Source organism: Oreochromis niloticus, linkage group LG14 (genome assembly GCF_001858045.2).
Source record: "Oreochromis niloticus isolate F11D_XX linkage group LG14, O_niloticus_UMD_NMBU, whole genome shotgun sequence".
NCBI lineage: Eukaryota > Metazoa > Chordata > Actinopteri > Cichliformes > Cichlidae > Oreochromis > Oreochromis niloticus.
In genome coordinates, this window is record NC_031979.2 from 35,412,007 (window position 1) to 35,433,944 (window position 21,938).

The following is a 21,938-nucleotide window of genomic DNA, read 5'->3' on the forward strand; positions in this document are numbered from 1 at the left end:
CCATTTCTGTAAGGTGCTAAAATTACTGCCATATGGTTGAGTAGGTGTCACTTTTATATTGCATTTGAATTTATTTATTTTTTATTCTTTTGATTGTTGACAGTGGAAACTATCACCTCCTAAAATTGATGAGTTCTTGCTTTTGAGTCTTGCATTTAACACTTGATTAAAGCTGCTATCTATAACAACACAAATCTTTAATTCAGAAAGTTTAAGTTCTGTAATTGGTTCATTAACTTCACGCTGATGTTTCTGTGTGTGTGCGCCCTCTGCAGGTGATCAGTGTACCTGAGGGAGATTTCTTCTTTGACTTCGTCAGACATTTAACAGACTGGATCAAGAAATCTCGTCCGGCTAAAGACGGTCGGTACCAGTGTCCGTGTTAAAAATATCTTTGGGTTGAGTTCAGGACTTTTCGTTGATGCTTTGAAGTTAAAAGTAAAACTGGGAATTATCGATGAGAAGTTCTCGTCAGACAACTGTAGGGGCTCTCTGTGTACATGTGGCTACACCAGGACTGAAATATTACCCAGGATTCCTTCAGGTTGACCTGCTCAGGTCTTTAAATCATTAAATTTTTTAAGTCTCTCTAATCTGATGTGTCGTTACTGTTAGCAGCATTTAGATTGATTCATTTCAAGTACTTTACTTGTTACTTAAAAAATATTGTAAAGTTAAGTGACAAATTAAGTAATTTAAGTAACAAACTGCAGATTTCATGCTGATCAAACAGCTCCACAAAACTTCTCGGTGTAACCTTCATGACAGAGATCGGACACGATAAACAGGTTAAATTATAAGATGTTTTTCACCACTCACACCGGCTGTGTGTGTGTTACACACTTGTGTTCAGAGGAAATAAGACAAGTTGATTACATTCAAAGCAAAAAACACAAAGTGAGGAGGAGTAGGCATTCCTGCTGTGTAATATAAAGATGTATGCATGTAGCCACCGTGGTGTCATTTGTTGGTCAGTGAAGCAAAACCTGGAGCTGAGCGTTTTTTGCCATCGTAGCTCTTGGAAGGTACTGGTTTGTCATCCTCTCCACTCTAATAGGAGTGATTTATAAACTGGACATCACGTGGTGTTCATTAAGAATACAGCAGTGAGTAAGATCAGCCAACATGTTTCAAAAGGAGCAGCTTTTACTTTGAAGGCCAACAGTCTGTTTCTGGCTTGTGTTCACGACCAGCGGCTGCCGGTGGCCAAGCTGACCGGCCAAGCTGACCGGGAGCCGCCTTTACCGAGCCAACATTATCATCCTGATTACCACACGCCCAGAAAGGTGGACAAGTTCACGTCGTGCAGTGTTTTCAAAACTTAAAAAGAGACGGAAGAAAAAAAATGACAAGATAGAGAAGTTTAAACTTAATTTCTTGGTCTTGGGTGAGTTCTGAAAATGTTTCTTCGGCGTTGGCTGTTCGGTGAATATTTGTTGGCTGAGAAACGGTAAAAACACTCCAGCTGAACTCCTCCTCTGTGTGTTTGTGCTGAATACACCGTTAGTTTGTTGGGGTTTGCTCAGTGCAAAATTAGGACAAATAAAATCACAGTTTGAGGTTCTTCGTGCTGACCTTTGACCTTCCATTTCGTCGTGCAGGAATCGTTCCCTCTCTGACCTATCAGGTGTTCTTCATGAAGAAGCTGTGGACTAACACGGTTCCAGGAAAGGACTCCTTCGCTGACTCCATCTTCCACTACTACCAGGTCAGTTTTACCAGACACGCACTGAGAACGACTCGGCCTGCATGTTTCAGGACTTAAATCTGACCCCAGACTTCCTGATCCACGTGCCAGTCATTACTTTCGGTCTGGCTGGAAACGCAGATCGGTTAAAAACAGTTTCCTGTGTAAGACGATAGCCACACATGTGCTTTCCACATTAAGATTCTGTTTTAGTGGGTCACATATCATTTGATTACATTGTTTTCCTATCTGTCTGAGACAACAGCATCTACTTACTACTGGACAATCCCTTGGCTCTTATTCTGAAAGTTCAGCTGCAGGCCGTCTGATCGGGCTTGTGTCTCTTAGCTGCAGAACCTGCAGCAGGTGGAAAATTAGAGCCGCTATGCTGAGCTCACCAATGCTGGTTAGAAGAGCTAAAAGTACTAACAGCACAGCAAGCTCATAGTTTGAAAACAATTTGCCTGAAAAAAATCTCAAAGTCTGATGAATCGTGTTAAATAATTACCCACAAAGATTATATTAAATGAGCAGCCCCCTGTCCACAGAAGAACTTACTGGAGAGGAAGCTGATTATTCCTGTTACATGTGCCACACAGTACATATCAGTATATATTAATCAATTTATCTTTGAAAAAGCATGGGCACATCTGTACACCTCCATGTCCTGCTGCCACCTTAAAAATGTAATTCCGTGGGAAACACTGGAGACGGTTAACCCCCATGATTGTTCAAAATGACAGCGTCTCATCCACAGTGTTGGAAACGGTCATTATAAACATGGTCTTTGGGTGCTGTTTCATTTTGACACCAACAGTTTAACGAAGCGTCTCTTTGTTCTCTCACCTTCTCTGCGCTGAATTAGGAGCTGCCTAAATACTTGCGTGGCTACCACAAATGTTCACGAGAGGAGGTTTTCCAGCTCGCAGCGCTTATCTATCGCATCAAGTTCGAAGATGACAAATCCCATTTCCCCACAATTCCCAAGATGCTTCGGGAGCTGGTTCCCCAGGACCTCATCCGCCAGATGTCACCGGATGACTGGAAAAGGGTAAAACTGCCCCAACAAAATGAAAACAAGCTTTTTAAAAATTACTTAATTAAAAAAGTGACTGAAGTCAGATGTTTGTACAGACTGATCAGCGTTTCTGCTGAGATCATCTAAAGTTTGACAAATCAGCTGCTTTGAGAAGTGAGCAGCTGCTGTTTCTGTGCTGAAGTCTGTCCTGCTGCTGTTTAGTAAGTGTGTGTGTGTGTGTGTGTGTGTGTGTGTGTGTGTGTGTGTGTGTGTGTCTGTGTTTGCGCGTGCAGTCTGTGGTTGCATACTTCAACAAGCAGGCCGGGAAATCGAGGGAAGAGGCCAAACTGATGTTTCTGAAGATCATCTACAAATGGCCGACCTTTGGCTCCGCCTTCTTTGAGGTTAAGGTAAACGCACCTGAGCTTGTCACCTCCACAGTGTAACCTGAGTGTTTGGCTGATGCCAGGAAGGACGAATGTCTAACATCACAAAATAATGTTCAGATTAAATTAAATGTATTTTTGTTTTGAGGCAAATGTGTAAATAAAGTTTTTTCAAGCAATCAACGACCATTACACACGCTCTCGCTGTTTCCAGGGCAACTGTAGCTGAAATCTCCTAATGTTCTCATTTCAATAGAAACAGACTTTATCCTGCAAGATCTCCAGTATTTTTCACAGCCACAGTCTAAAAAATGATCAGAGGAAGAGATTGACAAACGTCTCTGGACTTTTCAAACACCTGCCTCAAAGTAAAAAATAAATAAATTGGAAAAAACCCAGACAGGTGAAGCGTGCAGACTTTACTGTAGGCAGATTTACAGAAAAATAAGGCGATAAATAATCATTCTGCCATCTTTCTTCAGCCTTTTCTCTGTGTTAAAGTTTCATAAACTTCAAACTGACAGCTGCTTCAGAAGGTGTGGATGGTCTACATCGAATTGACTACAGATTGTTAGTGGCTCAGTTCATTTGCTAGTTTCAGTTAGTTTTTATTAGTTTTCAGTCATAGTTTTCTTTCAGTTAAAGTAATGGGTACTGTTTGTGGAGGGCAAAGTTCAGAGCAGGTATGACACAGGCTGTAGTCATGCAGACAAATGTGCCAACGCCTCCTAAAGCTGGCTAAAAACTGAGGTGTGTGTTTATTTTAGTTATCGATAATAACTGTCATGTTAGTGAGAGATCAGTTTGATTGTGCAGGCTGCCATTACAGACAGAAAGCCAACACGTCCAGTGTGAGCGCCAAGCGCTCTGCCAGCTGTTTACAGCTGTGAACATGAAGGAGCAAAAGAGGGATGATGATGGATCAGTGCTGTGTAGTCTGAGCCTGGCATCTGAAGCACCTGATTACACAAACAGTCCACATTTATGCTGCAAACTACAGAGAAATGCGACACTTTTACATGTAAGATTATGTTAGAGGTGATCAGTGAATATTTACACATCGGCTTCTGTCTTTTAGCAAACCACAGAGCCCAACTACCCAGAGATCCTGCTGATCGCCATCAACAAGCATGGAGTCAGTCTCATTGACCCCAAGTCAAAGGTTCGTTAACAATCATAACTCCCAGCATGCGTATCGGTTATGTTTTAGTCGCTGCGCTCATTAACCTGTTAAGTCGGTGCAGTAGCTTTGATGACCTCTATGTCTGCAGGACATCCTGACCACTCACCCCTTCACCAAGATCTCCAACTGGAGCAGCGGGAACACCTATTTCCACATCACCATCGGCAACCTGGTCAGAGGAAGCAAACTGCTGTGTGAGACCTCACTGGTGGGTGCCAGCAACAAAAACACACACACACACACACACACACACACACACACACACACACACACACACACTCTTACTTTTAGTAAATCAAATATAGAACAAGAGTTCAGGTGCTTCAGCTGGGAGTCCTTCAGAGGTTTAGAAGGCGGAGCATTGCTGCGACTCTGCTTTGTATTCACAGTGAAAGTGCTGTAAATACCAGACTGCAGCAGACTCGTTTTTTATTATCACTTTGGTTGTGGGTATTTTATTCATACAACACTTGTTAACCCTTTCATGCATGATAATGACAACCTCAATCAGGACTTTTTTTCTTAAGTATTTTTATTCATCTTTTCATGCATAAAGATGAATAAAAATACTTAAGAAAAAAAGTCCTGATTGAGGTTGTCATTATCATGCATGAAAGGGTTAAATAACAGTAATTACAATGAAACACGTCATACATCTGTAGTAACATTAAACAACCAGTGGGTGGCAGGGTATGGAGTGACACATCAGTGTCCAGTGTAGTGGTTTATGTGCAAGTATACCATCAAGACTGACACAAAGAAAACAAGAAAACAGCCTTTGACTAGCCGTCCACTGTAGTGACCACTATGTGTGAAAGGGTTCAGCAGGATTCGATTGTTGTCGCGTCTCTAAAAGTGTGGGTGGCGAGTGGAGCATTTTACAGTCCCAAAAAACTTTCTTTTGAATGAACTTTTTTTTTTAAATAAGGAAAGTCTCACGAATTAAAAAATGACTTAAAAATAAGCGATCAACACAAACCTGAGATTATCATGATTATTGAAACATTATTTTATTCTGATGTTTGTTTCCATTAGAAAGTGTGTGTTTGTTTATTATAGCTTTATGTTTTAGAGTATAGTTAATCTTGATCTTATCAGTTTATTTATTCTTTCCACCTAATTCACTTTTTTTGTTCCATTTATGAAAAACTATAAAAAAATTATTGTGATTGGAGTGAAGAGGTCAGCTGACTGTGTTTAAACCTTCAGGGCTACAAGATGGATGACCTGCTGACCTCCTACATCAGCCAGATGTTGACCACCATGAACAAGCACCGGTCAGGGCGGGGCCACAGCAAGTGAACTTCTTACTGGCAGGAGGCCACTGAGCTCATCCGCCTCTTGCGCCCTATTGGCCAGCACTGCAGCTGGGGGCGGACCTTTACCAGCCACCTTTGGAGGATGAGCCGCAGTCCTTCTGCGAGCTCAGAAGGGTCAAAGTTCACCTGGGAGGGTTCGAATGCTAGCGGCAGCAGTGACCCCGGCGAAGGCCCCAGCAACTCTTACCACTACAGCTACGATGAAGACGAGCCGTCCAGTGAGGATGACTACCTCTGAACTGTCCTTTCTGACTGCGTCGCCTTAAGAAGACGCTGTTATCGTTAGGTCTGCGCCTTAAGTACACACTGCAGTGACCCTGACCATGACCCTATATTACCACTTTATGCTAACCTGACTTCTAATTGAGCATTTTTACATATTAGCATAGCAACAAGCTAATGCACCAGACTGCTGTAAGGGGATATATTTGACTGTTAACAGGGTTTGTGCAGGTTTTAGAGAGCATTAAAGCCTCCGAGTTTTGCCCGATGTTTACGGTATCGCGTGTTTCAGATGTCACACCTGCAGGAACCCCCTGCCTCATTATAAGCTCATCAAATCCATCCATAAAGTTCACTTGTACATGTTTAGGTAAAACTAATGGACTGTCTACTCCTTTACATGTTTTAATACATACATATAGATAATAAATTATTTTAGGCCATTCTCTGCTGATTCCTTTTGTTTCTTCAGCACTTTCACAAATAATTTGATGAACTCTGCAGACATCTAAATTACCCCTGAAGGAGTTAAGATGCACAGAAACATCTTAACATTCAGCTGAGATGTGAGTCAGAACTCGTCAAAAACCATCCAGCCTGAGAACCTAAAAACAGCGTAGTCTTTTAAAGGCGTATATTTTCTTAGCTCTCCCTGAGTAAATGTTTGTTCCTTGAATTACTCGATCCATCCATCTTATCCAGATGATTCAATAGCAGTGGTTTCATATTTAGCATTAACAGGGACTTACATTTAGTAAATTTAACATCAATGATTTTCAAACTGATATATTAGACTGTATATTCATCATTTTAAAAAAGGGCTAAAAAGGTCTTAAATTTAGCCGTTAACTCTGTAAAGATCCTGAAAAACACATTTGTCATTCGTTAGCTTCATCTGTGTAAATTAGAGCCTTAAAGCAGATTTAGTGATTTTTGGTTTTTTGAGCATCTTAAAATACTCAGTCAAAAAGTTTACGTTTTTTCTTTGATACAAGTCGAGGTCAGAAACGTTTGAGATTTTATCATCATGTGTACCGTCTGCTGTTATTGGGGTCCAGTTCATTTGTTTTTAGTAGTTCTTTCACTGACCTTAGCTCCAAACTAAGAGGAGGCCAGAGGGGTGTACTACGATGGCTTAGTGGGCCATGTCGAGCTTAAAGTCAGGAGCAGGTTTTGTGTTCAGAGTTAAGTCGGCTGGAAGCCTCGTGTCTTCACTGACTCTTACTTACATCATGTTTTAAGTGCAATATGAATCCTATCCTGTGGGAATACGTTTGATATGCAAGCCGCACTTTACCACCATGACAAATGAAGCCCAGCTGTAAACTTACAGCAGCATAAACTCTGCATGGCATTGACATGTTAATCTGCATGCACTCAGCTGGTAATGCAGGAAATGTTTTTATAAGTGCTCCTCATCTGCAGTTTACTCTACACTGCTGCAACTGCAGCTACTAGAACCCAGAACACACAAAGGTTATTCACATTATTTCACAGTTTAAATGTACCCAGTTTAAAGTTTCAGAGCCCTAATGTGCAGCCGTCAGGTTAGAAATAATCAGCAGCACAGAGGGCACTTGGCGATAATTGGCTTGAATTAAAATATTTAAATTTGTACCACAATTTTTGTCATCTGTGACTTTAAAGTAGGTGTCTCTCACGGGGATCATTTTCTGTGGATAAAGTCACATGATGTGACTGACTGGTCCAGCTGACACAAAGAAATCCTGGCTGTGGTGAACGTCCTTCGTAGCACACCTCTCTGAGCTTATTTAAAACTTTGGTGTTGTTTTTGTGACACTAAACTGACCTGTAACATGTTTTTAATCTTTAGGTTAATGACTTCAGTGTGTGTCACACTTTAATACAGGAGATAATTTTTAATACTCATGGTTTATGTTTACACTTGTTTATTTCTTTACAACTGTTTAGTTTTATATTTTTTGCCTGTGTTATGTCATTTCTGTGAGAGCTGCTGCTTCTTACTGTATGAGGCTTAAATTCTAGTTTGTAAAACTGTTCTCAAAGGTCACTTGTTAGCTGGTTCTGGGGTTTTCAGCTGAATCTCATAGTTTTCCTAATATGAAGGAGTTCTGTCTTTTGAACTGGAAGTGACTTAATGAGGATCAAATACTGTCCTGATGAGTAATGTGGACTCTGAGTTAAAACAAACTACCATCAGTCACGTCACTTTTTCCTGCCTTTAAAACAGGCTTGGCCAACTCCAGGCCTCGAGGGCCGGTGTCCTGCAGGTTTTAGATCGCACTCTGGGTCAACACACCTGAGTCAAATTAGTTCATTACCAGGCCTCTGGTGAACTTCAAGGCATGTTGAGGAGATAATTTAGTAATTTGAATCAGCTGTGTTGAATCATCTAAAACTTGCAGGACACTGGTCCTTGAGGCCTGGAGTTCCCCCGCCCCTGCTTTAAAGTAAACTTTGCCTACTTACATGTGTAAGTCTTTGCATAGTTTACTCTATTCTACTGTATTCTATTAAACCTTTATTATCCAGCGAATGAGAAATTTGGGTGTTGCACAGCTCTTATAGCAAGGGGGATATAAAAATATAGAAGGAAGACAAAGTAAATGTCCTCTGCTGCTAAAACCTCTGATATTTTCACTGTTACATAAATCTTAAATACACACTTTGACCTGTAAAGGTCGCCATTGCTCTGGTTATACGCCACAGCAATCATCATCATTTTTTTAAAGTTTACGAAGCACAAAGAAAAAACACACTTGCTGATTCTGTTGGAACTCCCAGTTAAAGTAAAAGTACTTTTGGAAATTGCAAACTATGGATATTAAGTTCAAGTTCCCTTTTAATACATATTAAAGGCTTTAGATGCAAAATCCGTTTAGACCTGTACTCGGGTATTCAAGTACAATTTGTCCAAAGTATTAACAAATCATTACTGAGTAACTATAGATTAACTGATGAAAGTCCCATTAATTAACAGAAGCGAACACACAGCTCCATATTAAGGCTGAGCTCCTGGAAATGTACAGGGACTCAGCATCTGTGCATTTACCTGCAAGAACACAGTCACGACGGTGAAACTAAGTCAGATATTAAAAATACTACAATAAGGGTCTCAATGTGGTTCAGTTTTTTACTTTCGTTTGTGTAATAAATAATTTTACGTCAAAGCTGCTGGTGTCTCAGACTTGAGTGTCCGGTGGCGTCGGTCCGGTGGTGCAGGGGCTCGGTCTGATTCGTTAAGTTTGATATTTTAACCTAAACTATGCTTTCTGTTCAGTTAGATTTAGTGGAAACGATCAAAGGTAATAAAAATGATCTGCATGTTTATCGTAAAGTTGCAACAAACCTATTCACCAGTCAGTAAACACTGTTGATAGTTAACCTTTTTTTATAGTTATTTGCTATGAATTTACAATTTATTAAGGTTTACATAATAATTGTGTTTTTGTTGTGTTTGAAATTCCAGCCTGCTTCCTTTTTTAACCACCTCATGTCGAGCTGTTGAACCCTTCCTTCTTGTAACCAGCTCTGGGCTTTTGTCTGTATGATAAACTGGTGTTTGTAACTGTGCCAATCAGCCCGTTTGATACATTTGCGTTTGAAGTTTTTGCCTTTTGTGTTTCTGTTTTCAGAGCATTAGTCTGATTGTGTAACTCATCATCCCGACTTCCTGTAGTGTTTCTGTAACATGTGCTCTCACTTTTGTACAATGCATTAAATAAATTTGGATTCAACTTAATTAATATTTCACTACTGTAATATTCAAAACACGTATGATCAATCAAACGTCTGAAATACTAAAAGATTAACATGTCTTACTAAAGTTGGAATTCCGGTCTACTGCTACTTTGTACTGCGTCTGTAAAATTCAAGCATCAAAACACTGAATCTTCTGTTTCTAATGTTTTAATACCAGGTGACAGCAGCATTTAATCAGAAAAGTTACAGTAAAGCAAAATAACTGCCTTTATAAAATAAAATTTTGCAGGTCAGAACAGCACAATGTAAAAAAACAAACAAACATATTTAACATTTTGAAAGATCAGCATCTGAACTATGATACTAGTTTTATATTATTACATTATATCACTTCTCAGCACCAAGTATGAAGCTCATTATTCAAAAACAACACTAAGCGATACATAAGATTTTAGATGCTCTCGCTCTTTTCAGTGATTTTTATCATTTAACACCTCAGAGGTCCCACTTTGCCTGTAAATGTCTCTTACATCCATAACATTAAAAGATGAGTCACATTTAAAGAGCAGCCAATGAACAGAACCTCAGTGTGCAGTCAGGACCTCTCCAGGATTGACGTATCAAACAACTAACAGACAGCCTCAGTTGTACCCGCTTAAAAATGTTTGCACTCCTGCAGGAATGAAGACAGCAAAGCAGAGACGCTGCACTGACTGCGACTGGGTTAGAAAATAACATCAAAGCTTTTCTTTGTAGCTTTACAGAGAAACGAAATCTTTCCAAGCACCAGATAATCCAGATCATCAGTCTTGACTAAAGGTGGCCTGTTTTGGATGATTTAAACTCTCAACCTGGAGAGGCTTGAGGTCTCAGTGAGTCTTAAACTTTATCACCTAAAGAATCAAACGGGATGCCTGAATTCATTTTGTAATAATTCTCATCTTTCAGGAACTATTTGAATTTTGTCTCTAGCATAAACTGTAACAGAGTTGCTTGTAAAACAGGCTGATGTGTGATGACTGCCTGCTGATGGCGCTGTATGCCCAGCTGCATGTTGGGGGTATCTAAAACACACGCCGACTTAAACATGTGTCCACTATTGGTGATAACAAGCGATATTTTTAACCTATTAATGGATAATTGTTTCTGTACAAAGAATCCAGGTCTCGTCATAAATGCTATAACCAGCAAAGCACCATAAGACAAATAGGATGAACTGTATTTTCAGGCATCAAAAGCACAAAGCTACTCTCGTAGCTTTCTTTGGTCAAAAGTCACAAAATAACTACGTTTTTATGATTTTGAGTAGATTTTATTTGCAATTAGCATGTTGATAAACGTATTACACAGATGTATCTTTGATGCTGTTTGTAGCCTCTAGTGTGCTGCCTGTCCTGTGAAATTCCAGCAGTTCCTCTGGATGCTCGAGTATTACTCAACTAAAAACTGCTGTTTACAGAAACTATTTAAGGTTACGCAAAATGATGTATAACCCCCCCAAAGTTAAATACAACACATTTTAATAGAATTCAAGTCCAAAGAAAAGCCAGAGGGCTGCTCTGCCACCAGACTTCACTGGCGGTGTTTTTCTAGTGATTCATAGCTGAAGTTCAAACACTGAGCCTACACAGCACATCAGCCACTGTCAAACACCAACTACACATTCAGATTACAGTGCATCATATCAGGCTGGAGTCTGTTGTGACTGTTTATTGAGCTCTTTAATCAGTCGCAGGTCTTGTGTCTCCCTGTCCTCTGCTGGACTAAACCCAGGCCTCTGTGGGCCCAACATGGGAGTCAAGTGTGGTGCAGAACAGGTAAAGCTGTGAGTCTACTCGAGAACAGCTCCAAATTTCCAACAAAATCCAAAACTTGAAATTTCCAGGATTTATTCAAATCTCAGAATTGATTAAAATTGGAGACATTTGGCACAGCACAAAACCCTCTTTTGAAAACTACCATTTGAATTTGCTGAGGACACCTGGTGCCAGACTTCAACTGCCTCATTGCATATATACGTGGTAGATTTCAGCTGTCCTGTTTAATTCTGACTTTTTAGAAGATTTTTGGAGGCGAGTATTTAAATGAATCATCATTTACTGATGTCTGCAGCTGGGAATTTACTGAAAACACTGCAGATTTTAACACTATAGGATCATAACGACGGCCACCAGTGTTACCCTCAACCTCCCAGAAGATGCACCCGTGGTATCAATTTGAAACTCCTATGTTGCCTCGTTCTCCTCCATTCACAAACTGTGTCCATGCCACCGGCCTTCCCGGCAGGGGGACAACAATGTCCCATCAGGCTTTTACTGCTGAGGGGTACAAAGTCTTATTTTGTGCCTTGATTAAGGGATAAAAGAATTAATTTACCTCTCATTGTCAGTGTTACGACCCTGATTAGGGGACAGGAGGGCAGTAACATACAAGATTGGTCAAAGCTACCAAAACTGTCTCTGTGCTGTTGCTCTTCACCCTGAATGTTTAGAGCTGAGCCTGCAGAAACTGGCATAAAGCACTGGAGACGGGAAGTTAAAGGATGGATAAAAGCACTGGAGGTAAAAAAAAAAAAAAAAAAAAAAAGGAGCAAATTACTTTTTACACCAAGTCAACAGGTTTTCAGTGTTTTGTTTTTACTCAGATTTCTACACAGAAATTGGTCCATTAAACATGTGCTTGTAGCAAAGACTGCACTTTTAGCATAATGAGTCACCTCTAGGAGAATTTTTAGAAACTATTTTGTATTTTCTAAATAAGAATCCTGCACATTTATGTATGATGTGCGATCAAAGTGATGAAAAACAAATCCACTTACAGCAGAAAAGCGAAGGCCGCCTCACCCTGCAGATTTCACACCTGCAAAGCTGACAAGACGCTCTGCATTTCATCGCTGAAATCAGTTTAAGTTAAGACAACACAGTACAGATTCAGTGTGTGTGCCGGGAGATACCGTGTATATATTTGAAGACAAAGCTGATACTGCACTTATCACCTCATTAAAGTAGTCGGTTTCTCTGACACTGATACCACACTTGGCACTCATGAGACACCAAAATAAAATTACCAGCAGCAAGTTTTAAAAAAACCCAAAAAACACGTGTCGGGCAGTTTGTGCCGCTGCACGTTTTACTAACAAACAGACTTTTCTTGCAGTCAGTATTTTCACATCAAAGAAAGTCCACAAGGCTGCTGAAAGGAGAGGCAATGAGGGAGGCAGTGTGACTAAAATAGAGCCATGCGGACGGTTAAAAGGATTTAGCAGCTTAGATTTAGATTCAGCCCCCACTTTACTCAACACAACACCATAAACAAGTTTGTTCTTGGTGGATCTGCAGCGCCTGCTCTCCGACTCCACAATAACCCCCAACATCCGGTCTGTTTAACCATGTGATCACCTAACCTGGAAGAGGTGCGACTCTGTTCGTTTGAATTGCTTCAGTCAAGCCACTAAAGTTATAAACCTCTCTGCATTGCAAGAGAGGTTTTCAAAAGCTTGTGAGAGTGATTGTTTTGACAAACTGAAGCAGACTTGGGTCTGAATCTGAGTGCAGGCCAGCAGGGCAGTGGTGGGGAATATACACAGTCAGCTGCAGACATCACAGAGCGGTATTCATTCATGATGTCTCTGAAGTCTGCTCAAAGACTGCCAACCGCCCCTGCAGGCGTCCACACGGAGACTCCTGCTTTATATCAGATGAGAAAATTTACATCACCTGGACCAAAGTGGACCCCAGCAAACTGATGGATCCAACTGTAAAAGACCCTTAACACGCACAAGCACACACATTCTCTACAGGGAGCAAAGAGGGGGGGGCTGTGAGTGGCACGTTGACCCAATCACAATCAAAACCATCACAGGTAAAAAGCCAATGAGAGTCCTTGATCTACAAAACTAACTTCACACCTGGTACCATCCACCACCAGGTGTGTTTGACACGGAGACAGAGCGACTGAAGTACGAAGAAGATAAAACAAAAGCTGATTGGATGCAGACAAACTGAATGTTTAGTTTGTCACCATCGTTGAATTTTGCAGATTCCTTGTAAACCTCTGCAGGCCGACAGCAGCCGCCCTCTCTCTCGAGCACTGATGCCTGCAGCATGCAGGGGGAGCCTACAGAAGGACGTTTAAACCACTACATTTATCTTAATGCTCTAGTTATTAATTATTTTGCAGGTTTAGACTATTACTATAAAAAAATAAACCTACTGATTAATTATGCTATAGCACTTATAGATTAAGCTAACCAGCAATATATAGAGATATATGTATATATAATCTAATTAAAATGACCTTTTTCCCCACGGTGGTAGAACTGAGATCTGACCCTGGGAAAAATGTCATGTTGGACATACAGCCCAAAAAATCTGCATACTTTTGGAAACTTAATATTACATTCACTTTAGCACACACATAGATGAACTGTACCCTTCCCGAGCCTTTGGTTTACATTCATTCTGTCAGTCCAACAGTGTCGAGTTCACACACTGAATCTAGCAACTCACAGACACGCAAATGATAATTTAAGACATGGTTTAAGGTTTTTGTCTGATGCACCTGATGTCTGTACAGCTGAAAATGAAAAAGCACAGCTCATATGTAAGAGTCCGTTTCATTTCTTCTGTGTTTACAGTTTATCACAGCGCGTCTCCGAGATTCTCTGATCAGCATTTGGTCCTTCATCCGCGAGCAGACGCACAAAGAGCAAAGGTGACTGATGGATCACTGCAGCTGCAGACGTTCATTATTTTGTTCTTTCACCGGTGAAGCTCAGCGTCTCACGTTGTTCCACCAGCAGTGCCGAATGACCAGAAATGAAAATGTCCTCATCCTCTGGTCTCGTGTTTAACTGTCCTCACTTTGAGGAACTTAATGGCATCATGAGATTACAGTATGGAAACGGACACCCCCAGGGCGCGTGTCCACAGTCCATTTGCTTCATCTATGATGGGAAATGAATGAAGGCTTTTTATTTCCAGCTGTTCGTCTTCTACAGGCAGCCCACCCACAGACAGAGAGGATGACAGATGGAGAATAGAGTGTGCCGTCTACTTTCTGCTCGCTCTGTCATGACTTCCAAACATTTTAACCTTTCATTTGTTTGTTAAAAGGTGGTGTCACAAATTTCTGTGCACTGCTCGGAGTTTTCCATCAAAACGTGATGACAGATGCTGTGTTGGCTGCTCACACTGTCTGTCAAGTCCCGTCAATCCACATCGAGTTTGTGGGTGTTAAACTGATGCTAAATAATAGACTGACTATTATAAGCAACAATAATTAAATAACAAAAGATCAGAAAGTTTGACGGGGCTTCATCACACTCTACACAAGGACTTTTTCCATCTCTTATCTGTCCTTTCCTGACTTGCACCTTCCTTTTTTAATCCCCCTCCCTCTCACTCCTCTGTGATGGTGGGCAGGTGAGGGGTGCTGGGTGAATTAGGGATGCTCCGTAAATCAGGCCGGACAGTGACGCTGGAGACGGACCAAACATCGCTGAGCTCTGCAAAACAGAAACAACAGTTTATACTGTCACATGGTGTCAGCATGGTGTGAATTAATACAGAGGTGAAACTGGAGGTCAGAGGACTTAAGGAAAGAAGGAAGGACAGCATAAATGACGGGGTGCACAGGTACACTACTGAGGTTAGTGCATGATACACGAGCAGAAATCCTGCAGATCATTATTTTCCAATTTGTAATTATTGTACAGCAGCGGGTCTCAAACAGCGTGCTGTGACACAAACTCCAATGTTCTGGCAAATCACATATTACTGCTGCACAATGAGTAATAAATTACTTTTTTCTTATTTTCAGTCCTTTTAGTAGGAAGTCATTTACTGCAGAACATTCACAAAAAAGGGAACCACATCCTGTTTGGGCAGTTGCTGGAAGGTGGGAATATTTTCAGTGTCACACATTAAAAACTAACACATTTTTACTTCCATGCTGTTAATTAGAGTGTGTGATGAGGGGATGGAGGAGATGTGTTCGTGGAACTTTTTGCGAAGAAAAACAATTCTGTGTCACATGATGAAGAGTCTTCATCTGACAATAAAGTCAAAAGAACTGCTGATGTGACAAATGGTAATGAGGATCTTTTTCAGATGTAACTACCACCTAAAAAACACTAATGCTTTAAATTGTCCTTATCATGAACACCTCGGCGGTCTGCAACGTCAGCAAGGACAGACAGAACAAACAACTTCTGATTCAGACTGACACCACAATAAGATCATTATTGTTCATAAGAGCTGGGTGTCCAGATATGACCGAGCCATCTTCAACATTTTTTTAAAACTGAAGAGTCCACAGTGCCCAAACTTAAAGGCACTAGATCAGGTGTAAACAGAGATCAGAGGCACCGCCCCTCCAAAAAAGACTTGTAGTCTAACGTCCTGAGGTGTTTGAGGGAGAACGTTAAGTGGAAAACAGAACAGCGGTGATGTTTATTCCTCCTCTTCCTCTCTATTCACCAGCTCTGCCTCAGTGAAACTTCAGGCACTTCCTTAGAGTAAAAAACAAAATTGAAGGAGTGTTGTTTTAACGTGGCGGCACTCACAGAGAAGGACTTCTGCAGAGCGATCTAAAAACAGCAGCTGCACTGGAAACGGAAGTGTTTTTGATTTTAATGGGCTATTTCCTGACGTTTTTAAAAACATTTAAAACAGATAATGATCTTTGTAGTTTCACAGAGTTTCATATGATTTCCATGGATGATGGACAGCAGTCTTTCAGCAGGAAACACAGAAACATGCACATTAAAAACAGGGTTCATGACTCATACAAGGTTCTTGGAGGGACGACATGCAGGGCTGGCATGCGGGGGGTCATGGGTTGAAGACCAGGGGGAGGGAGACAAGGGCTCCAGGAGGAGGTTCAGAGTGAAGAGGGCTCCAGTGAACACAGATGATCTCGGCGGAGTCTGACACACATGACACATACGACACACAGCAGGAGATCACTGCATGCAGAGATGTTATTCATGAAATATCTACAGTGTTGGTGGCTAGCCTGCTACATAAGAAGCTACAACAGCACTGTGTGGGTGACTATTTCAGCCAGTAAGCACGATCACTGAACAAAGTGAAGGCTGTGAGACAATCACTACTGACAGAAATCTGAGTGTTTTCTGTCATTTCTGACCGTTCACCAACCAAATGTGAGTATGACGTGTAAATCAATGAAATACCAAATTTAATTTTTTTAAAAAGGACAACCTAATTTTATGAGAACATCACCAAACATTTAATTTCCATGTAGTAAAAACCCCTGAACATGTAACACAGTCCTCACTGAATGCAGACTAGCGGCACCTTTAAAGTCCAAGCTAAATGTCAGCTGGTATAAAACTGACAGATGTTTACATCTGTTCTCATCAGTTTGTCTTGTCTAGTTGCAGATTTACCAATCATGCAGAACCTTGCCCTTTGAACTTTAACCTTCACTCACAGAGTCACACAATAATGGAAACATCAGGGGAAATAAAGCATTCAGTGTTTTGCCCAAGGACACTTCAACGTATCACAGAAAACAGGTAATATCAGCCATGATGGGGACAAAGCATGACAAAGTTACTGGAACACGTGTGTAATCTGCTGAAAGTTGATGTTTCAAATTTAGCCACAAAAACACGAGAAGAAGAAAAACGTTGTTATACCTGTCCTGAACTTGCTGTATGGTCCATTCTCGTGAGTCTGCCGGCTGCCGGACCAGAAGGGCAGGCCTCGCTCTCTCCACCTGTCACACACACACACCGCAAACAGAGATCAGAGCAGCAGAGCATAACCAGGTGTGCTGCTGTGTTTACCCCTGTGCTTTGAGGCAGCTGCATGTAGCACTGTAACTGCTTTGATGTGTACACATGTGAGAGGAGGTCCGGGCCAGCCTCGACTGAAGCCCGCCCATAAAAAGAGTGAAGGAAGGAGCAGATGATGAAAGGGGAACGCAGAAAAAAAAGTACAAAGAAACCACAGAGAGGATTTTCTTTGTGGTGAAGAGCATCGTCTGTCTGACAGGAAAGACTCCAACTCTCTTCATATCCTCAGTCTAAGGGCTGCTAGTTATAATCACAAATAACTAACCTGAAAAAGCTGTGCTTGAGTTTAGATCTAAATTAACCTCTCGTGATCTCGCTGTGATCACAATCTCATGACAAATTCAGTTTGAGCTGATAAAACAAATCATGGTTGAACATTTGAAAACACAAAAAGGCAGCTTCTTTAAAAAGGAGCATTTATCATTATTAATACTACTGTTAGTAGCTCATTACTTCTTAATGTATGACTAGACAGATAATCAAAGTTAATAAATCTTTAAATGAAACTGACATCTTACATCAAGAGAAAACCAGCCAAGTGTCAAATACTGTGAAATGTGTGCAAATAGCAATAAATATAATCAATGTGGTTTTATTGTTTATGATCATTTTTCTAATATTTTAAAAACATTATACTTGAAGATAATTATTATTTGAAGAAGAGACTAAAGTAAATAATTAGACACAGAATATTGAAACATAATTTTAGGATCTCTTAAAGCTGAACGGAAAAATATTCCAATATTATTTTTGTGTGAAGCAACAACATGTTTGCTTCCACATAAGTCAGCCACACTGACTCAGCCCAGCACAGCTTCACCACCCCAACACCAGTCAGTTTAATAACTGGGGAAGTGTGTGTGTGTGTGTGTGTGTGTGTGTGTGTGTGTGTGTGTGTGTGTGTGTGTGTTCCTACCAGTGGAATATGAAAATTGCAGTGACGAGGAAGGCTGACACCACATCAGTAAGAATCCACATCAGACTGTATTCCTCTGGGGTCTGGAGAGACAATAAAAGGATTTATTACATTTATTAAACAAACAAAGACAGATGGAGGAGACTGAGCATTAATACGATTATTCAACACAGTGATGGTAAACGGGCTGAACACTCTTATTAAAATAATAATCGCACTGGAGCTGGAGCAGGTGAAAGAAGGTTTATGTAATCAAATGTTCACAGGTACAATCTCCAAACACACACGACACCTGCTGCACAAGCTTCAGTGGATAACAACAAATTTTAGACGTTTTTTGTGAATTACTCAGAGCCTTACCTGAAGCTTGCTGACACAAGCCTAAAAACTGTTTTCATGAAGCATAATGGGAGATAATTATCTGAACTTAAGGAGAGGGACCACAGCTCAGACACCTCCCTTCTGCTTCTCTGTCATTAGCACATGGAGATCTGTCTCCTCGGGAGCTGCTGCCAGTCCCCTCACAGGCCTTCACCAAACCACAGCCTCAATTCATCCTTACACAATCTGCCATTATCTTCTACAAATGCTTTCAAATCTAACAGAGTATGTGGTGCCAGCTTGTGAATAACTCAATAAATGGAGCATGAACGATATTACATGTAAATGCTTGTAACCAAATCCTATTAATTTTAACAGTTTCTAAGTTCTAAGAGCCTTCTGGTTTCTTTAATAAAGTCCAATATGACTGTCTCATAAAAGAGTTGGAGGCTGTCTTGAATCTGCTCACCATCAGGAACAGCGGCTTGTTGATGTTGGACAGGACGTGGATGGAGTTGGTGGTCACGGACTGCGCTCCGGCACACCAGGCCAGTGTGTAGAGCCAAGGCTGGCTGATCACATACAGGTTAGTGCTGATGTTTACTGACTGGTACTTACTGGGGAGACAGGAAGAGAGAGAGAGAGATGCAGTTTAGCATGCCAGGCCTTCTCTGACAAAGAGACATCGCCTGGAAGGGAGCACATGCTGCTCTGAAACCTTTCAGCATTGATCGGGCTTTTCCAAATGTGCAAGATGCCAATTCCATCTGCACTAATGCACGCTCATACCAACAAAGACGTGGGCTTCTGAGGGCTTAACTTTTCCATTCATTTGCAGCCTCTGTCACAACCTTTTGGGATTTTAATTAAATTTAATGAAAGACTGTTACTGATGAAAAAGAAAGCTGTTAAGTTTAACTCTGGTAATCATACATTATACTGCAGTATTGTAAAAGTTTGACCGCATGCTTTACGCTCTGATTAAAACGATCACGCATTCAAACCTATCAGGCAATAACAGTATGACTCATTCCACCCGACACCTCTAGTTGGTGACAAATAACAGCTGAAACGTTTTCATGAAGATGAATCAGTTGTAACAGTGGAAGATTATTTCAGTCGCCTGTGTAAGTTGTGTTGAAAACTGTCTGTATGTGAGTCACTCCACCATCTTTCTTTCCAGATTGTTCTCCCACAGCTACTGTTAATGTACAGCTACCTCCCTCTCTTATTCTCCTCTCAGCTGGACCCGTCTGTACCTCCTCCACTGCTTCCTTCACGCCTCTACTGAACAAATTCCTCTTTATCCACACTTTCCTCTCCTCACTTCGGCAATGAGCATCTCTCACACCTGCCCTTTATCTCCCTCTCACTTCCCTGAGGTTGTTCTACAAGCACAGAGATGGAGTCACTGAGGATGCTGCGTCCATCTGTATTTGTGTTACATAACTGCACACATGCACAAACACAAGAGACCAATTCAAAATGTCAAGTTTCTCTCAGTTGGTATAAATAGGGTTGTTTTGCCACTAGATGGATGTGATTGCATAATTGAATGTTTGAACCATGTACAGGCCATTATATCTGTTGTTGTTTTTCTAGTCTGAACTTACAGACTTGCACATCATCAGTGCTGTCAAATGAAAATAACCATGTTTAATTTGGATTTTAGAAATCACATTTTGCATGAAAAGTTTTTCTGTGGTGCATAAAAAGAAGAAACACAGAGCAGAACTTGCATCACCAGGACAGTGGAGATGGAGCTCATCTGGTCCGGCAAAAACTGAAGAAGCAGCTGATTGTGTTGCTGTTTGTTTGTCACAAAGATTACAGCAAGTACATTTAAATAAATGCTATTATTTATATCTGCTTGGTTTTAATTAAACTCAGTAATTAAACTTGAGTAATTTATGTAAGTTAAAATGACAAGTCAAATAATTAACAGCCCTGGTATTGGTTAATAATTCATAAATGTGAGCATGTGGCCTCTCCTGACACGACTACAACCTAAATCTGAAGAAACTGAAATAATTGCCGCTGCAGTGATTAACAGTCTTTAACTGCCTAAGACAGACGTTTAATGTATGCCGTTTATCAGCTCTGTACCGGATCTGTTGCTGAGACATGGTGCTGTAGTGCAGGTTCAGTCTGGTGATGTGTCCGTCTGTCAGCTCCTGGATAGAAGCCTTTTCTCCAGAGGTCTGCTGCAGGTCTGGGTCCACAGCCTGGACCTGGTCCCTGTCTTCAGATGGCAGCCACAGGACCTACAGCCACACATAAGGAAAAATTAACAAGAGGAAAAATAAATGCAGTGATTGTGTTTGTAGCACTAGACTGAAACCAAAAATATACGCATTAAACCAATTTAACGTTATCTTTGTAAAAGTGCAGATACATTAATCCTGATCAGTTACCTGCGAGGAGTTGATGTGGGCCTGTACCACCTGTAGAGTGGTGTTGATGTATGACTGACTGTATGGGTGTCCATGCGGTGGCCTGCGCAGGTCGAACAGTACGAGTCTACCACTTCGGGCCGCTACCTCCAGGAACTGGGCCAGTGAGGGAATAGACTGGTTCTGGGCCTGGGAGCGGTCTGCTGCAGAGAGGGATGACACGGTGCCAAACGGATCCCTCTGCAAGTGAGAAGCAGAGTGATGGTGAGAGAAAAAAAAAAATCAGGTTGAATTTCACCTCCTCTTAACTTAGAGGGACATTTTCTTTCTCCTTCTTTGGCTTAGTTGTTTATCTGTCTGTCACTGCCAGCAGGAAATAAAACAACATTTGTGAATTCTAAATAACTGTAGGAATGTGTTCCTTTCAGTAGTTTCTATACAGATGATGCATTTCTAAGCCAACAACATGCTGCTGTTGCTCTGTGTTGAGCTGTGTGCGTGTTGGTCATACCGATAAGAACCAATCACCAGCATTCAACTGCTGCAGCTCGGTCCAAGTGAACATGGAGGCATCGAGGTGTGTCCTGTTTGGGAAAACCTCCGCAATATTAGTGGTCCTCTTCAGGGTGGAGTCGTGCATCAGGAAGGGAACGCCATCAGAACTACAGACAGAAAGAAATATTCAGTGAGTCACAACAGGAGGATTCAAGCGTAATTTATTATGACCAGGAAAGCAGGAACACTAACAGTAAGGATGACCAGATTCACTGGTCAGCATTGATAATATGACAGGACACCTTCTATACTTCATAAAAACAATATGTAAATTTATGAGACAAACTGAACCCCAGAACCTGCCCTACAGACTCTCAGTAAGTTGCATTTATTGACCTTCAATCCTCTTTCACAAATCTGTTGATGTGGCTGAAGGAATAAAAAAAGGAAATCGCTGCACTCCTACCAGAAAACCCACCTTATGAAACCCAC

At 41.1% G+C, this 21,938-nt stretch overlaps 2 protein-coding genes across 6 annotated transcripts in view; one reads left to right on the plus strand and one right to left on the minus strand.

The window, feature by feature from the left end:
* Window positions 1-9,550, plus strand: part of myo7aa (myosin VIIAa) — a 54,426-nt gene extending 44,876 nt beyond the window's left edge. Inside the window, exons 43-49 of the mRNA XM_005474945.4 lie at window positions 276-363; window positions 1,602-1,708; window positions 2,553-2,738; window positions 2,999-3,115; window positions 4,170-4,253; window positions 4,363-4,482; window positions 5,484-9,550. Coding sequence (XP_005475002.2) covers window positions 276-363; window positions 1,602-1,708; window positions 2,553-2,738; window positions 2,999-3,115; window positions 4,170-4,253; window positions 4,363-4,482; window positions 5,484-5,576 — 795 coding nt within the window. The 3' untranslated portion in view covers window positions 5,577-9,550. The remainder of the gene's footprint in view (window positions 1-275; window positions 364-1,601; window positions 1,709-2,552; window positions 2,739-2,998; window positions 3,116-4,169; window positions 4,254-4,362; window positions 4,483-5,483) is intronic.
* Window positions 9,551-9,690: 140 nt separating this feature from the next.
* gdpd4a (glycerophosphodiester phosphodiesterase domain containing 4a) overlaps window positions 9,691-21,938 on the minus strand; it is a 42,070-nt gene continuing 29,822 nt past the window's right edge. For 4 of the 5 annotated variants that reach the window (XM_019345076.2, XM_019345077.2, XM_005474831.4 and 1 more), the window contains 7 exons: window positions 21,463-21,613; window positions 20,973-21,191; window positions 20,665-20,822; window positions 19,028-19,175; window positions 18,238-18,320; window positions 17,163-17,242; window positions 9,691-15,005 (listed from right to left, as the gene is read on the minus strand). In XM_019345076.2, the coding sequence (XP_019200621.1) occupies window positions 14,899-15,005; window positions 17,163-17,242; window positions 18,238-18,320; window positions 19,028-19,175; window positions 20,665-20,822; window positions 20,973-21,191; window positions 21,463-21,613 (946 nt within the window). In that variant the 3' untranslated portion in view covers window positions 9,691-14,898. Of the gene's footprint in view, window positions 15,006-16,289; window positions 16,428-17,162; window positions 17,243-18,237; window positions 18,321-19,027; window positions 19,176-20,664; window positions 20,823-20,972; window positions 21,192-21,462; window positions 21,614-21,938 lie in introns of all 5 variants that reach the window. The other variant, XM_019345078.2, reaches the window with a different exon arrangement.